Here is a 19333-nt window from a genome sequence, read left to right as displayed (position 1 = left end):
GATATTCAGGAAGGGGAGTAAGATTCTTCCCCACATGTAGCACCCGCCGTATAACTATTGGCTAGAATGGGTGCTTTGATATTTACATATGAAATACAAAATGCAGAAATTATTCTTCTTAAAATCGCATTTGAGTTATTGGAACATAATGAGCAGGATATTCAATTTGATTATGATTACTATAGTGCCACATAATAATGTGTATTCATCAGAGCCTGCACGTGAATGTAGAAATAATGGACAATATTATTTTCACATTAAGGATGGTCACTCCTTCAAATAACACTACTGGTTTTCAGAGTTGGGGTAATTGTAATTGTAATCGTTAATCAGCTGTAATTGATTACAATTTTTCAAGTAATCATTGTAATCATTAATTAGCCAAAAATCTGATTACATGTAATTTAATTTAATCAATTACTTTTCAAAATGCCCTGTAATCCTGATTACTTGATGATAACATTCTGATTACAATGAAAAAAATCTTAAACTGTGTTTATGGTCAATAAAGGAATCTTTTTTTTTTATAAAACATGACAATTGGTTTGTATACTTCAGTAAAAATAAACTGTTACAGTATTGAAAAGTCATCAATAGCCTAAGAAGAGACATATAATACAATTATATGTTAATGGCCTTAGTAAAAGATATTGTACATATACTAGTATTCACAATTTAAAGACGTACATATAATTTTTGATAATAACTGTTATATTCAAGTAATAATTTTCTTTGACCCTTAATTATAATCTTTTGCTAATGTTGTGATTTTTGTCACCTTTGAATTGACAGGTAGGAAACCAATAAAGGTTTGTTTTTATTGCAATTACCAACTGAGTATAGCTGTAGGGCTGTAGGACAATATATATGGTAAAAGATAAATCAGACATGTGATAATTTATTCAATTAGCACAAAATTAATTAAAAGTTGGACAAATTTTTGTTTGTATTTGGACTGGACATGTAAAATGGAATGATTTTTAGCACTTGTATTTTGTTTACAATTTGATTAAACTGGTACAATTTCATCCATATTTTAACTCGCATAAACTTCACCTTGAAACAAATATAAATTAAAATCTAGAATATAAAGCTATATTCAATTGAAGTCAAAATAATTCAGAGATTAATGATGATAAAGTGCAATGGGTCGTAACCAGTGACACAATGTTCATGTATGTATGAAGTGAACGGTTGAGGTTCATTAAATAGATGAAGTTTGAAGTTATCATTTTATATGTTTATGGCCTTTAATAGTAAACACCTTTCTAAAAAATGCTATAGTTATATATTAAACGTTTATTCATTCACATCATGCAACATATTTTTTTTAAAAATTCATTGTAATCAGATGTAATCATGATTACTTTGCCAATGTAATCATTAATTTAATCAGACACTTTCAGAAATGATGTAATCATTAATTTAATTTAATCGTACAAATGACAAAGTAATTGTAATTTAATCAATTACATTGAAAGTAATCGAACCCATCTCTGCTGGTTTTGTATGATTTAATAGTACCAAATATTTCTCTCGTTGATAAATACAACAAAAGTAAGGACAACGAAACATCGCACACGTCCTAATTGATACTGTAAAACTTGTGTATGGTCGATTTCAGTACATATTCGATGAGACAATGATAGTTATGCAACTACTTATAAATGAGTTGTTGACAATTTGAAAACTTGAACATTATTTTTTGTTATAGTTTCTTGTTTGACGTCACTTGAAAAAATAAAACAGATATGACTAAGACCTTCTAGTCCAGCCTCTCCTTTGTTATATGGAACCTCGAGATCCATAAAGTTAAACACAAGTTATTGTCCGGAAACTAGAAAAATGCTTGTTTTTTTCCCCTTAATTCCTAGACTGTTATCTCAATAATCCTTTAAATAATACAAATGTTCTTCGGAAATGGAGAGCAGAGCATGCTCCACATGTGGCACCCGTTGTGTTACTCGTATACATATAAATCCTGTGATAGGTCAAAGTCGGTATGTCACATTCAAGGGGGGAAATAGAATGTGTATGTTGTTAAGATAATGGATACATTTCAACCGACCTGTGATGGCGTCTAGAAAACTTTCAAAGGTATGATTTCAACTATAAAGGAACCGTATGATACCGATTTCTGCTATATATAAATGACTACCATCCGTTGCAAGCATAACATTATTTGGGCTTCAAAACCTAAATACAAAACAGAAAAATTGTACCAGAGGGAGTTTCTGCGCCTCTGTTGGGGATGAAATATAATATCCATGGATATCTTTTTTTATTTAGACTATTGGTTCCTAGATATGATCTCTTGTAAAGACGGACACTTCCACTTTGCAATTATTAAATACAGAAAAATAAAGATAATATAGTATAAAAAATATAAAAAAGAAGATGTGGTATGATTGCCAATGAGACAACTATCAACAAAAGACCAAAATGACACAAACATTAACAATTATAGGTCACCGTACGGCCTTCAACAATGAGCAAAGCCCATACCGCATATAGTCAGCTATAAAAGGCCCCGATAAGACAATGTAAAACAATTCAAACGAGAAAACTAACGGCCTTATTTATGTAAAAAAATGAACGAAAAACAAATATGTAACACATAAACAAACGACAACCACTGAATTACAGACTTTGGACAGGCACATACATAAATAATGTGGAGGGGTTAAACATGTTAGCGGGATCCCAACCCTCCCCCTAACCTGAGACAGTGGTATAACAGTACAACATAAGAACGAACTATGAAAATCAGTTGAAAAAGGCTTAACTCATCAGATAGACAAAATAAAAGTGGACGTGGCCGGGTACTTATACATCCCGACACAAAAAGACACAATGAACAGATTTGAGAGTACTCGCAGTTATCTGACAGCTAGTTCAAAGCTATTAACTAATAAAAAAAATCATGCCTCTAAGACTAAGCAATCAATCCGTACACATCCAACATACAATGGATTTAGTGTAAAGACGTCATAAACAGCCAGAGAAAAACATGCCCTTGTGCAATGCCAAGTTACAGGTATCGATAGATTGTGTTTGTTTTATCTTAAAAACGATAGTAAAGGACTGAGACCAAGAAAATGTGAAAAAGAAAACTATCTTGATAGGTACAATATAGCTTGCAATAAAACTATAAATACTAGTACTTATCAACCAAATAAAGTTATTACTCATAAAGAATGAGAAATCAACGTTAACAAATTGCTTCGCCGAGCCCATAATTGATTTACAAGTTATAGTTCCTTGTAAACTGACTTTAAAAAACATTAACATTTAAACTTGTTTTAAGTCGATAAGTACATGATTGTTGGGCTTTGCCAAATAATTTCTATGTAAATGTGAGGCCTCAGTACTTTCATAAGTTGCTCCCTTTCAACTGACATAATCGCAAACTTAAAACAGGTACACTACGCAAAAATTGAAGTCAATAGACCATGAAGGAAGGAACAGGACAAAATATTTGTATGGAAATGGGATGTACCAATGCTGTTTTTATAGCATACAAAATATCTCGTAAAGACCTAATCAAAAAATATCGTCGACGTTTTATAACATATATGGCATGCATTTTGTTTTTTCCTTAAATGAGTAGTAATACGACTTTTCATGAATGCATCTTCTCTTCATTCTCTTCTGATAAATAAATTTCTAACAATAAAGTCTAAACACGAAACTTTACATTCATAAAATGCTATCGGGAGTTCCAAATTGTAAAATGCAAAATATATAATCGGATATAAATGAAATTCCTGATCAAACATACCAAATTTAATTTTTGTACTAAAGACGCGACTTTGGTCCACAAAAGACTTATCAGTGGTACACAAATTATTAAAGAAATTAATGGTCAAACTACATTACCAATTGAAGAGCATACATTACCAATAATTCAGAAAGGTTTTGAAACAAAACAAGGAATCTACACACGGGGTAGAAAATCCATAGTATTTTAAACAATCTAACGTTTTGTTAACATTTAATTACACAAATGTGGGTAATAAATTGAGGCGATTGAGAATATATTCATTTAATTCATATTCAAAATTCATTAACAAAATTATGTAACAAACGTTCATTTTTTTTTATTTCCCATGATGCAATATTAAAATTCATTTTATATTATGAAAACAAGCTTCAAACTAAGCTGGAATGATATTTAACATTTTGAAAAATTGGAAGAGAATGTAAGCAGCTTAATAGAAAAATTGAGAATATATAGCAATACTCTAGTAAAATGTGTCTTTATAATGCATATATGAACTTTGACAACAATGCAAAGTTCTTTCCTACTATATTTTACTAATTGACTTTCCTAGTCAAATGTTTTTCAGTTTTGATGCAGCGCCTTTGTCTAAATACCAAATTACATCTCCATTGGTAAGACGTACACGGGCAGCTGGTAAAAGAACATCTTCCTTTCCCTCTAATACTCTCTGGAAAAAATCATGTGTAACTTAAAATGCTAGAAAGAAATGCTAGAAAGAATAAATCAAGCAATAATGAATTAAAGAACTAATTTCACTAAATTTTCGAATTTCACAACATCTTCGAGCAATACACGAACATAAAATAATATTTGACATTTGTGTAAATCAGTTTATTTTTTCTAGTTGAAAAGAAATAGTTCGTAAATGACTGTAAGGCAACGTCATATTCTGTATTAATTAATCATTGATTTTCATTATAAGAATCAAATACTTATGGTTGTAAATCTTGCTTTTCTTTTCTGCCAATTGTTAGATAGTAATTGGTAGATCAACAAGTTAACAACCGTTCTCAGTAAATACAGACTTTCAATTGATTACTCGGCAATGTAATTAATATATAATTTTCATTTCCTTTCCGAATATGTGAATGACTTTCAAGACGTTTCTTATATATCAATTGGTTACTTCTCTTCCACATAAGTTGTTGTAAATAAATACATGTAATTATAATAAAAGTACAAACCCATCACATTTTTTACAATAACAAATTTTAGTAGAATATACCTCATATGTTCTATTCTGAATGATAAATTCAACATAACACATACGGTATGCACCCACAAAATCAGAGCGAGCCAAGAATAACATTAGTTCAATGTACATATTTGGAGCAAATTACTTTCTATTCGTAGCTGTTACTTTTAAAATGTGGAAAATATGTAAGAAATAAGTTTAAACCACATCTAATTTTAAGGCCTGGAGATAATGGCAGAATGAAAAAGCATAATTTGCATTTGTTTGTTCAGCAGTACATATTTTTGGAACTACAGAAAGCTAATTAACCCTTTAAAACAATCAAATACTTGTAAATTTGTTAGGCACAAACTATGGTAAGAATGTCATTGTATTTGAAGTTCAGACAATTTTTTCACGATTAAAACGAGGAAAAAGATTCTTAACATGCTTAAGGGACTTTCAAATTCATAAGATATAACAAAAAACAAAAAATACCAAGAAGATAAACAACAGCTACAAAACACATCATAAAAAACTAAAGAGGCACCAAAATCAGATTAGGGGACCATAGATGCTTCGGAAGGGTAAACAGATCATGCTCTACAAGTGACACTTATCACTTTGCTCATATATTACAAACACGGTGATAAGTCTATGTCCGTAGGTCAGATTCTTTGAAAAACGAACGTGATTATGTTTCAACAATTGGAACAAATTCGTCGTCATCTGTTGAGCGGATATAAAATAACGGTCAACCAACTCGTGATGGTGTCCATTAAATTTTTGAATAGACACAGTATGTATCCAGTCTAAGTGTTAGACAACGTTTAGTAAAAAAAACTTAAACATACCTGGACTATATCAGCTTTACCCTCTCCACAAGATGCAAACACAGCACATGAGGAGTTGTTTATAATTGGATAAGTCATGGTAACACGTGCTGGTGGAGGTTTTGGTGAATCACTAATTGGTGCTATTATTCTAGTCTTTTCCTGCAATAAATAGTTACACAACTCCTGTATAAATTTGGTAAACTTGAACCGGAAAATATGTTATATTTGCAAAGGACAAACTTAAGTTAATTTATTAAATTGGAAACATGTTACTTAACTGTATTATCTAGATGTCTATTTGTTATACGAATAAAGATATTCTTGGCCTAACTTTCTGATGGTACGTAGATGGTCGTAACGTAAAGTTACGGTTAGCCGAAGATGGGAGAAAATATTGGGGGTAAGTTCTTCTTTTCCGATGTTCCTGATTATACTGTTCACCTCAGCAAAACTGCTCATCTCAAATAAAGGCAACAGCAGTAGACCGCTATTAGAAACTCATAAATCGAACGAGACAATAACAAATCCGGGTTACAAACTAAAACTGAGAGAAACGCATCAAATATAAGAGGGGGAACAACGACACAACAGAAACACAACATTAAAATGTAACACACACAGAAAAAAACTATAATATAACAATGGCCATTTTCCTGACTTGGCATGTCAAACCCCCATACTTTTATGTCAATGATAAACAAGGAAGCTCACAAGGAAGCTATTAAACCAAGAGTTCCAAATGGTGAAGTTGAAATCATCCCTTCGTAAATTTTACGGACGCCATCACGAGTTGGTTGACCGTTATGGAATAACCGTTTCACAAATGATATCGGATATGTTCCTTACGTCGTAACTAAAATCCCCTTCCCTTTCATGAATGTGACCTACCGAATTAGAATATTTACCGGATCTGTTATCACATAAGCAACACGACGGGTGCCACATGTGGAGCAGGATCTGCCTCCCCTTCCGGGGCACCTGAGATCACCCCTAGTTTTTGGTGGGATTTGTGTTGTTTATTCTTTAGTTTTCTATGTTGTGTCATGTGTACTATTGTTTGTCTGTTTGTCTTTTTCATTTTTAGCCATGGCGTTGTATTTTTGTTTTATATTTATGAGTTTGACTGTCCCTATGGTATCTTTCGTCCCTCTTTTAAATATAACATTAAAATGACATTTCATACACACAAATCATTAGTATGTTGATATTGAAGTCACGTACCATTTGATATATCACTTTTTTAAACTAAATTCAATTCTTACTTTAGCTTTAAATATTAAAAAGATGTGGAATAATTTCAGCTGTCCCTCTTCAATCTGTTCAAAATTTAACAGTAAAATCAATCACGGTATTAAGTCAAAATTTACCAGTAAATTCAAAAATGGTATTTAGTGTTTTCATGGCTTAAACATCATGTTTTCATACTTCCATACACCTGGCTAGTGAGATTTTCTCTTTCTTTTATGGTTTTCAAGAATTTAGACCATTAATGTACTTTTTCCCCAACACTCTATAGTCATGTGGGGCCATGTTTGTTTGCGGACTGAAAAACACAAAAACGTTATAGAGATACACAAGCACCATTAACTCCAAGTTTGATAGAAAATTGTAAAGGGGATCGTTGATCAACGTAACGACGACGACATAGGCTAGTAGTATTACCGGTACCTATTTTACTGCACCAGATGATGATTTCGACAACTAATGTCTTTTCAGTGATGTTTGAGGACAAGGAATGGCAATAGATGACGTGGCCTTATGACCAGGTGAGCTAAACATTAACTGTCCCTTTGGTTTTTTCCCTCTTTAAAAAGTATGATGAACACTAAACAATAGTATGAATAACATGTTAATCAAAAGCATTTACACGATCATAAAATATCAATTGGAACAAGTCCAAACATTTCGAATTTCACAAAAAAACACTTTGTACTTTGAAGAAATAATATTTGAACTATTTTAATGCCCAGACAATCAAAACAACAAAAGTTCATTTTGATTTACAAATAACAATGGTTTTGTTCAGATATTGTAAAATCCCATGAGCATCTTCTAAACTGCGTTAATATTGTAAGAGCCATTAAACATGATTAAAAGGAAAACAATATTCTGCAATAATACAGGTAGGAGACATCCGCGTATTGTTATACACTTTGACACAACAAGTTATCCGAATTCACATGGGGAGTTGTTATTTCTTCTAGCATACAAAAGAAAAACATACTTCTGTCAAATGATGTCAAACTTAAAATATCATTTCTTGTCTAGTTTCAATAATGAAAAATCTCATTTTAATAGTCTGCTCATGTATTTTTGTCGAAATCAATTATAGGAAAGACCTTGTAAACATGTGATAAAATGACAGTACAAAAGTTCTATTGAAATTCTTTTGTAATTATTGATAATGATTTATTCTATAAATATCAATAAACAAAAATCTTCCAAGATTATAAAAGAATTGAAAAGGACTCAAAAGGAAGCTTTTAATCAATTACGAAATATGAAAATTAAGAAAATACGATTTATTTACATTCTATTACCCGTTAGTTCAACATAAGTCGATGGAAGCTATACTCACTTTCGTAATTTAGTCAATTTGATCGACCACACGATATCCTTCAATTGATTGCGAATTATGAAAATCCGTTTCTTGCACGATAGATTTTGACTAAACATACGATAGCATTTAATCATTACGAACTACGAAAACACGATTTATTAACATTCTATAACCTGCTAGTAAAACAAAAGTAGATGGGCGCTTTTCCAACTTTCTTATTTAACTAAATTTGATGGAACATATTCTTTTTAAATTAATTTGGAATTATGAAAATATGATTTATTTACGTTGGATTTTGATAGAACATACCAAAGTCTTTAAAAGAGGGACGAAAGATACCAGAGGGACATTCAAACTCATAAATCTAAAACAAACTGACAACGCCATGGCTAAAAATGCAAAAGATAAACAAAAAAACAATAGGACACATGACACAACATAGAAAACTGAAGAATAAACAACACGAACCCCACCAACAACTAGGGGTGATCTCAGGTGCTCCGAAAGGGTAAGCAGATCCTGCTCCACATGTGGCACCCGTCGTGTTGCTTATGTGATTACAAATCCGGTAAATAGTCTAATTCGGTAGGTCACATTCATGAAAGGGAAGGGGATTGTAGTTACGACGTAAGGAACATATCCGATATCATTTGTTAAACGGTTATTCCATATAACGGTCAACCAACTCGTGATGGCGTTACGAATTAGGAAAATACAAATAGTTTACATTCGATAACCTGTTCATTCAAAAAGAATTGTTGGACGCTTTTCCGACTTGTAATTTACTGCAATTGATCGAATATACGATAACATATAATTAATTACGAAGGACCAAGGTGACTCTCAAGTCAAGAGAGGTAAACTTTTAAGTATCCGAATTCACATGGGGAGTTGTTATTTCATCTAGCATACAAAAGATAAAGAAACTTTTGTAAAATGTTGTCAAACCAAAAATATTCTTCTCGTCCAGTTTCAATAATGAAAAATCTCATTTTAATGGTCTGGTCATGTAGTTTTGAAAAAATCAATTATAGAAAAGACAATGCAAATATGAGATACAATGACGGTACAAATGTCCTATTGCATTTCTTTTATAATAATTGATAATGATTTTTTCTATAAAAATCCATTAAAAAAAATCATCCCAGATTATGAAAGAAAAGGCGGGGAGATAAAAAGGAAGCCATCCATTAATCACGAATAATAACAATACGATTTTTATTTACTTTCTATAACCTGTTACTTCAACAGAAGTCGATGAACACTTTCTTGACTTCGTATATTTCCTAATTTGATTGAACATATGAAAGCCTTTAATTAATTACAAATTATAAGAGTGAGTTTTTTTTTACATTCTTTAACCTATCAATTCAACAAGAGTCGATGGACGCTTTATAGACTTTCGTTATATACTTAATTTGATCGAACGTACGTTTTATAAAAAAAAAAAAGGTTACGAAATGAATAATGAATATACAATATGTGTACGTTCTTATTGGAACGAACATACTATAGCCTTTATTTATTTTTATTTTTTTTTAAATACGAATTATGAAAGTTCGATTAATTTAACTTAATTTGATCGAACATCCGATTGACTTTAAGTAATTACAAGAGACTTATTAGTTACGCTAAAGTCAAGAAAGGTAAAAGGTTATGTATGAAATCGATATGATTTTTCTTTAGGCCTTTTTGTATTTTAGTAATTAATATTAACACGAATTTGATTTCCAATACTTTTCACCTTCATTTGGGCTTCAATAACACTGACATGTTCTTAAAAGAGTTGCAAAGGACAATTCAGAAAGCAAATCCGAACTGATTAAAGACAAGAAAAAAGGATCAATGTTGGTTTGATTAGGAACCATACATGTTATGTAACATCTATAAAAGATATGTGTCGACATGATATCTAACGAGATAACTTTTCAAAAGAGGGACGAAAGATACCAGAGGGAGAGTCAAATCACAGAAAGAAAATAAACTGACAAAGCCCTGGCTAAAAATAAAAAGACAAACAGACAAATAATAGTACAGAAGACACAACATAGAAAACTAAAGACAAAGCAAAACGAACCCCACCAAAAACTTGGGGTGATTACAGGTGCTCCGAAAGGGAAATCAGATCTTGCTCAACAAAGACCAAAGGATAATTAAACAATCGCACACAAGTTCATGAAGTTGGTGTCTTAAAACAGAACACAACAACGTTCCACTAACTGCTGGTCTAAACATATTTATTTATAGTGGATTGGGAAACAAGTTTTGCAACTTATATTAATCCCTTTCCACTTTGCGGGTGCGAGCGCTGCCTTGTAGCGGCATTAGCCTACTCTTTTTCGAAATCTACAAGGGTGTCTTTAACGTGCAAGAGATATGGCTCTCTCTCTTAACACGGGTCAGTCATTTATTGTCCCCTTCCGACGGACTATCATCGTTTCCTTAAGACAATACTCGCAAATGGTGTCAAGGGCGAGCCGAAAATTGAGTTCCTGAAATTTTCATCCCGAACAGGAATCGAACCAGGAACCTTTGTATTAGTAGTCCGATGCACTAACCACTACACCACGGCTCTCTTACTAACTGATGCGTAAATACATTTTAACAAAAACTAAATGCATGATTTCAGTGTAATCTTATTATAAATCATGCATGTGTGGTCAACTTGCAATAATAATTACACAAAAAATATTCATTCGACCAGTGAACTGAAGCTCAGTTAATAAGTTTTTGATTTTACTCCTTAATGCATCCTTATTGGTATTTGACCCTGGCAGTAACACTCAATGAGAGCATGTCACAAGCCAATGAAGACAGGTAATCATGCATGTATTTCAGTATGACAAAGTTGCCAGTCAGAAAAATATATTTAATCAATGGCCTCATACGGAATGGAGGCCACAACAGCCTTTGGAATTATACTTTGAACAGCTCATCTCTTATTCTGTTGTGAATTTACAATGTGATAAATCATCAGGTTCATTATGAAAAAATCCACATCAAACATCACCAAAAACCTTGACCTTGATACAGAGGTCACAACATGTTTCAGATATTTCCTATCTGAATGATTTTTTACATTTTATTCCCTTATATATTATATATTTATTTTGGAATACAGAAAATTCAGATTGTATATGTACTATAAATATGCACTGGCTATATCAAGAAAATAAGACGTTTTACCAAATTTATGAAACATTCGTCAACTCTTTCCGTAAAACCATTTGTGTTTTGTAATGCAAACGTGTTTTAATGATTTTCTTATCCAAGGCGGAGATTACCTTAGCTGTATTTGCACAACTTTTTGTCGAATTTTTGTTCTTCAATGCTCTTCAATTTTGTACTTGTTTGACTTTATAACATTTTTTATCTGAGCCTCACTGACGAGTTCTATGTAAACGGAACGTGCATCTGGCGTATTAAATTATAATCCTGATACCTTCGACAACTATTAACTTGGTACTACCACTTGCAATAAATGGCCTCTTAGGAACCGAATTTTGAGTGAATATCCCATTCCAAGCAATACCGTGGATTCATTTATTTTCGTTCAGTCAAGGTCGTTGGTACCAATTTTCGTGGATCCAGGAAAACTAGCATTTTCGTGGATATTTGATTTCGTGGTTCTCCAAAGATCTGCATTTAATTATACAGCAAATTTGCAATTCGTTGATCATTTTAGTTCGAGATTTTCCGGTACCCACGAAATCCACGAAAATTGGTATTCAACGAATAATAATGAATCCACAGTAATATATCAATTAGACCTACTTCCAACAGTTGATGCCCAGAAAAGAGAGAGCATGTATGTCCATCTGGTCCCATTCCTAACAGCAACAGATCAAATCTAGGAATATCTGTTCCTGGGAAAACCAGTCGTATCTTTTTCTCGTAATCAACAGCAGCATCTTCAACTGAAACATGTAATGGCAATGAATGTTATTTGTTCAGGTCTTGTTGTTGAGAAATGCAAGATGTTTTATTGCCAATACCATCATCTTTTTATACTTGTGTTACTTCATTTATTAACTAGTGTTTGTGTCAATTTGCCAGATTTCTTTGGACTTTGTTCTCATCCTCATTGTTCTTTAATCAATGTTCAGTTGTTTTTTTCTTTGGTGTAAATCTCAGTTTTTTATTAACTTTAAGTAATCAATAGGTCAACTATGCAATTTACCCTACTATTTTTGTAAACATTGTGAAAGCACTCTTTTTTATTGATTGAATGATTGATAAGTAATAATAGCAATATTCTATAAATAGTAAATGTTGCCCAATGAACCTGGAAATGAGGTCAAAGTGTGTTTTTTTCTACTGAAAGAGGTGCAAAAGATACCGAAGGGACATTCAAACTCATACGTGGAAAAGACAACGCAATGGCTAAAAGAGAAAAAGACCACCAGACAAACAATAGTCATGATAGTACACAAACACAACAGAGAAAACAAGGGACTGAACAATAACAAAAGAAAAAAAAAGAAAATGCCTACCTACCTACCCACTGTCTCAACCTTTGGGTAGGGTTTGGGCACACGAAGATACTTTTAAGTGTGGCCTAAAGTCATTGTCCATTAACCAAGAAATTTGCCTCTAATTCATAAACAGATTGAGTCATAACTCCACAACTCCAATCCTAACCATTCTTTTGTTGTTTGGAAACTTGTGATAAAATTTCAGGCAATTCTATCATGTCTATACACTGTTCCACAAGACCATGAAGACACTGGAAAAATGCTTATTTGTTTCCATTTTATACCCCTTATTCCTAAACCAAAGGGACCATAACCCTCAAAATCAATCCAAGCCTTCTTTTATGTGGTTACAAACTTCGTTTTAAATTTCAAAAACTCATATTTACTTTTACTTAAGTTTTTTGCAAATTTTCAAATATATTAAAATTATTGGCAAATTTCCAATTATACTTTAAAAGTTATTGGCAATTACTATAATGGAGTTTATTATACTGAAGAGAGAGCCGTGGTGTAGTGGTTAGTGCATCGGACTTCTAACACAAAGGTTCCTGGTTCGATTCCCGTTTGGGATGAAAATTTCAGGAACTCAATTTTCGGCTCTCCCTTGACACCATTTGCGAGTATGGTCTTAAGGAAACGATGATAGTCCGTCGGAAGGGGACGATAAATGGCTGACCCGTGTTAAGAGAGAGCCATATCTCTTGCACGTTAAAGACACCCTTGTAGATTTCGAAAAAGAGTAGGCTAATGCCGCTACAAGGCAGCACTCGCACCCGCAAAGTGGAAAGGGATTAATATAAGTTGCAAAACTTGTTTCCCAATCCACTATAAATAAATATGTTTAAAAAGAAGTTATTGCCAAATTTCCAATGAAGTTACATAATACTGAAATTATATATATTGGCAAATTTCAAATACACATAGTGTGAAGTAGTTCAAACATTACTTTTGGATTACCTCCCTTACACTGCTTTCAAATTGTCATAATTTGTCCTTTAATCAGAAAAAAAACTTGTTTTCCCCCTTTTTTGCCCCTAATTCATAAATGGTTTGAGTCTTTAACCCCTTACATATACGTCAATCCTAACCATCCCTTAGTAGTATTGAATCTTGTTGTGTAATTTCAGAAAGATTCATACACTTTTACACAAGTTATTGTCTTGAAACTACAAAAAATACTTGTTTTTGGCCCCTTTTTCACTTTATTCCTACACCCATAACCTTTAAAATCAATTCCAACCTTCTACTTATGGTTTTAACTTGGTGGTACAATTACAGAGCAATTGAAATACTTCTACACAACTTATTGTCCTGAACCTAGATAAAAGTTTGTTTTGGGCACCTTTGGGACCCTAATTCCTAAACTTTAGAGACCAATCCATAACCCCAAAAATCAAGCTTCCTTTTGTGGTTATAAAACATTGCAGACTTTGAGTTTTGGGCTTTGCTTATTGTTGAAGGCTGCAAGGTGACCTATAATTGTTAATGTCTGTGTCATAATAGTCTCTTGTGGACAGTTGTCTCATCATGCTCATTGGAAATCATACCAGATCTTCTTTTTTATATTGTGTTAAAATTTTATTTATTTATTTTTACTAAACACTAAAGTTATTATCCGGGAAACCATCTGTCTTCGGAACAATGCTGACTACGATGATGAGGCCCACAACAACGTGACACCAATATACGACCGCAAATTTTTTTACAGTCGTATAATTAAAAGTTTTAATGGTACCAAATATTTTTCTGAATCTTTTATAAGCATGATAAGTATACCGGTATATTTTTTGGCCGTGTTACATCCTTAAAACTCACCTGATATGTCTGGGTTTATGGGAAATATATTTTCTGGAGGCATACCAACTTTATCAACAAGTCCAGTTTTATATAAACTGTATGTACACTCTGAATTATCATATGGCACATGTCTTTCATCACAAAAAAATATTCTCCATTTTGTCCAGTCTGTTTTTGATGAAGGCAAACCATTGCACAGATATTTAACTAAACTTCCTCCTAAAATGAAGATTAAATATTATACTTAGGCCATATATAAATATGACTAAATTTAAAAATCATTGCTTGCATTTATCATTAAGATTTTGTCAATTGTAAACCAAATGCAATTTTGATTTTTGCGATATCGAGAAAAATCCGGTTTAATTCATATAAAACAAGAACGTCCATAGCACACAGATGCACCACTCACACTATCATTTTACATATTCAAAGGACCGTGAAATTGGGGTCAATGCTTTTATTTGACATTAAAATTATCAAGATCATATCATGGGGAACATGTGTACTAAGTTTCAAGTTGATTTGACTTTAACTTCATCAAAAACTACCTAGACAAAAAATTTAACCAAAACTTTAACCTGAGCTTTGCACTTTCTTTTTTTTATTTTGTTCAGTGAACTGTGAAATTGGGGTAAAAACTTCAATTTAGCATTAGAATTTATAAAGATCATTATATGGGGAACATGTGTCAGAGTTTCTTTTGTTTGGAAGAAAGGCTGATTTCTACTATCGTAGGTGCGGCTTAAACATTTTAAAGGCAAGTTTGAATTATTGCAAAAACCTTGTGATGTTTTTGTCAATAATAAAATTGCCTATAGACACATGATAGAAATCTTAGAAAGACATCTTTGATTTTTATTGAATAGGAGTTTGAATCATACATGTACACCTTCCTCCATGTCCTCCCTAATTTAAATGAAAATTTATTTTTACATTAAGGCCATGTTAAATGATCATTTATTTTCCATAACCCTGCCAGTTCTGTTGCATTAATTGGCCTACTTTTGTAATAGACTTGATAATCTCATGTTCGTAATCTTTTACACTATCTTTATAGAAATAAAAGATATATACATTTACATGGGAATTCTCAATTAAGACTCCAATGCTGCTGTAAAATTGCCTATAGAAAGAAAGACAACTTTAATTTTTATTGAATCAGAGTTGTCAGACCTAATTATATAGTCATCTGGATTTTACCTTGTTTATAAATGGGTGGAGTTGGCAGTAATGGATTTAACCCTTTTCATAACTGGGGCTAGTTGGTAAACCTAAGTGGGGCCAGTTGGTGAACCAGAATAGGGGGATTTGGTGAGGGCCAATTTGTCCAGGTTAATTGCTCTCTTGTACAAAGTACAATGTATATCTTACATATTTACTGATATATAAGTATATTAATATTTACTTCTTCAAGTAAATAAAATTATCCTGACTGATATATAAAAATTTATAGATTTTTTTAAAAAATTTGTCAAAATGAAGTTTTTATCATCCTTTTTTAAAAAATATAATAAAAAGAATGAACACAGGACTTTTTTTCACACTGTACAGGTTGTGCAAAATTGTCCGATATTGTACAGTTTTATCATGTTTATGCATAGAAAATCAAATTTTGTGTGATAAAAAGAAAACTTAAGACGATAGCTCTTATAAACATGCTTTTATATAAGAAAAAAAAATGGGGTACTGACTTTGTTTTCTTGCTGCAGATTAGAATTGGTAAATTCACAACACTTTCTAATATAAAAAATACTTTATCTGAGTTATCTCCCCTTATTTGGCAAAGTTGAAAAAAAACTATAAGCCGTAATTAAGATAAAAAACATCATTTTCTATATTACATGAATAATTTTAAACATAAATTACATACTGCTCTCAAAATGTGCACATTTTATCAAAGATCTAGACCAATGTTATCTGCTACTTCAAGATCCAAGATGGAGGAAGATGGTGGAAGACACCCAAGCCACAGTAGTTTAGGGGTATAGAAAAAAATGATAAAAAGTATGGATGACCACGCTATTTTTCAAGGTACAAAAATGAAAATTCCCCTATATCATGTATATCATGTTTATTCTTTTCTGAGCAGTAAGAGTTATTCTTCGTTCCATATATAGGGGTAAATTCAGTAAATAAATATACGTCATCAGGGACCGCCCATTTAGGGGAGAGCTTTCTGCCTAAAAGTGAAGTCCGGTGCTCTTCTGATTGGTAGATAATGTTTGTAATAAATATTTTTTAGTAGATGGATCAAAACTAGAGTTTAAAAAAAAAAAAAAAAAAATGCTGAATGTACTAATTTTTTTTCCTACAGGGTTGAAAAGTAATGGGGGTCAGTATAGGAATTCAGTGTGAATCTACATTGTTTGAAAACAAGGCCATGTGAATGCCCTAAAATGCCAAATGACCCTATGTTTTTATTGTTGCAAAAGATAGGGCTACATTTGTACTTTCATGAATGATATATGAAAGTTTTAATTTCTAAAGGTAAATCAGGTATAAATTTATTCCCACACATAGATTAGCAATAAAGTCAATGGGAGATTTTTTTACTGAATTTACTAGTCCAGTCAATCTAGCATAAATTTGACCCTAACCTGAAAGTAATTGCAACAGAAGATTTTAAAGTTTTAATCTTCAGCATTATACCCCAAATATACATGGAAAAAAGTCCCATAAAATCTTACTTGAGGAAGACTAAAAGAAATCACTATTTAAAATTCCTAAGGAGATTTGCATTGAAAAGGGAGATAACTCTTGCAAAAAAGGCAGAAATATCAATACAAATTGATACAAAATTATAACTTTACTGCTTCTTTTCATCAGAATGTATTGATTCATGATTTTTTTAGCAGTCTTTAGAATATAACAAACAACTGTAAAGGTGTTTTCCTATATTTTATCAAGCTATAATCTGGATTTCGTAATTTATAAGTTGACCATTTATTCCATTTTTCAAATTTATTAAAAATAATTAAGCATATATTCTTCTTTTTGTGTTTAAAAGTTTCTTTAGATAAGTATTTTTCTGAAAAAACATAATATACAAATAAAGATAATACCAAATTTTCACATTATTTTTTCAAAATGGTTACAAAGCTTCAAATTTGCAATTTCTCTAATGAAAAATGCATGAAAAAAATAAAACTACCCCCAACACTTTGGTTTTGTACATTTCATGAGCAGAAGATTATATAATTTAGTCAAATACAAACTTATAACCCCATCAAAGTATCATACTTTACATAAATTTAAAGAAAAACATCCGAAAACTGACAAAAAAAAAGACTCATTTTTGCAAGAGTTATCTCCCCTTCCAATGTTAATTTCCATAGGAAATTTAAAATGCTGATTTTGAGTTTTCCTCAAGTTAGATTTTATGGGACTTTTTTCTGTGTATATAAAGGGCATAATGCTATAGATTAATTAGAACTTAAACATTTTCTGTTGCAATTAGTTTGAGGTTAAATCTTAGTTTGACTGGACTATACCCCTATACTCTAAATATGCATGTTTACTATCATCGTGAATCTCGACTATAGTCGCTCTATAGTCGAGATTCAAGTTGATAGTAAACATGCATATTTAGAGTATAAATATGGTATATTAGTATATATATGGTACAAATAAGTGATATATATCGAAAAATCTGATATTTATGATAAAAAAAAATAAGGGGGAGGGACTATATGGGGCTCATACAGGATCCTGTCCTCAAGCACCTGTGTAAATTGTTAGTCAATATATAACATGTATAATATAAAGTAATATTTTTAAACAACAAAAATTTTAATTTTGTTATTTTTGATTTTTTCCTGCTAAAATGTAAATTATAAATTTTATAGTCGACGCCCGGCGAATAATCTTCAATAATTGAAGGATCGCTAGAAACCTAAAGAAGAAGAAGAAGAAAACGAACGTCCTAAATATTGACTTCGGACTTCCTCCGTCATGATAAAACAGATGACAATTCTTTGTGTTAGATTTACCTGAAACCCCAACTGTAAATATTCCCCTTTCTTGTATTGATGAAGTTGCTTTGTCGATAACAAACTGACACAAATCATTTGAAACTTCTTTATCAGTGCTCCGAACTCGAATGATGGGCGCCGCCATTGTTGTCTACCGTGATTTCGCTTGACTTGAACACTAGAAGTACGCTGGTATGGAGTATTACATTACTACGAAGGCACTGACTACGGTTACATGGAAATGACTTTATGTAACAATAATAAAAATATTATTGTTACATTAGAGACTAATTGCCGGAATGCATTGTTGGGTAAGGAACCGATTAATTACGAATGTAACAATAATTATTGAGGCTACGGTTACATGGCGTCATTGTTACATGAAAACTGAGACTACGATAGTCTCAGATGAAAAACAGCAATGTACGATGGGGCTAGTAATATGTACTAATGATGATAAAAGTTAAAGACATCTATTTTATAAACAATATATACAATTATAACATACAATTTCTTGATTTTTTTTTATTTACAATGACAGTTTCTACATATCCAGTCATTGATCAGAAGTGGTTTTTTGAGCATGCTCAAGTCCGACAAAATTTTGATGAAACAACTCTAAGCAATATTCGTATGTATAGGTATATTGGTTAAATAAGGGAAAACATACCTTTGGTTTGGGTGAGCTCCATCTGATTTTGAAACGAAATTACGCCCTCCATGGACGAGATTG

At 31.9% G+C, this 19333-nt stretch overlaps 1 protein-coding gene across 1 annotated transcript; it reads right to left on the bottom strand.

Annotated features, from left to right (window-relative positions):
* Positions 1-4029: 4029 nt before the first annotated feature.
* LOC134707718 (6-phosphogluconolactonase-like) lies at positions 4030-18863 on the bottom strand. The gene is made up of 5 exons (XM_063567725.1): positions 18619-18863; positions 14645-14845; positions 12129-12271; positions 5813-5953; positions 4030-4451 (listed from the first exon to the last, which is right to left on the bottom strand). Exons 1-5 carry the CDS (start codon positions 18743-18745, stop codon positions 4335-4337), a joined length of 729 nt encoding a protein of 242 aa, XP_063423795.1. The 5' UTR covers positions 18746-18863; the 3' UTR covers positions 4030-4334.
* Between the last annotated feature and the right edge of the window lie 470 nt (positions 18864-19333).

This window comes from Mytilus trossulus, chromosome 2 (genome assembly GCF_036588685.1).
Source record: "Mytilus trossulus isolate FHL-02 chromosome 2, PNRI_Mtr1.1.1.hap1, whole genome shotgun sequence".
Taxonomy (NCBI): domain Eukaryota; kingdom Metazoa; phylum Mollusca; class Bivalvia; order Mytilida; family Mytilidae; genus Mytilus; species Mytilus trossulus.
The sequence above is the reverse complement of the archived record's forward strand: the minus strand, read 5'-3'. Positions and strand labels throughout refer to the sequence as shown.

Bases quoted from the DNA above. Each gene is read 5' to 3' on its own strand.
- LOC134707718 (XM_063567725.1), bottom strand. From the start codon at position 18,745: ATGGCGGCGCCCATCATTCGAGTTCGGAGCACTGATAAAGAAGTTTCA. The intron at 14,846-18,618 runs GTAAATCTAACA...TCTTCATTTTAG, and splicing joins ATTTACAGTTGGGGTTTCAG to GAGGAAGTTTAGTTAAATAT. The intron at 12,272-14,644 runs GTGAGTTTTAAG...TACATGTTTCAG, and splicing joins CATAAACCCAGACATATCAG to TTGAAGATGCTGCTGTTGAT.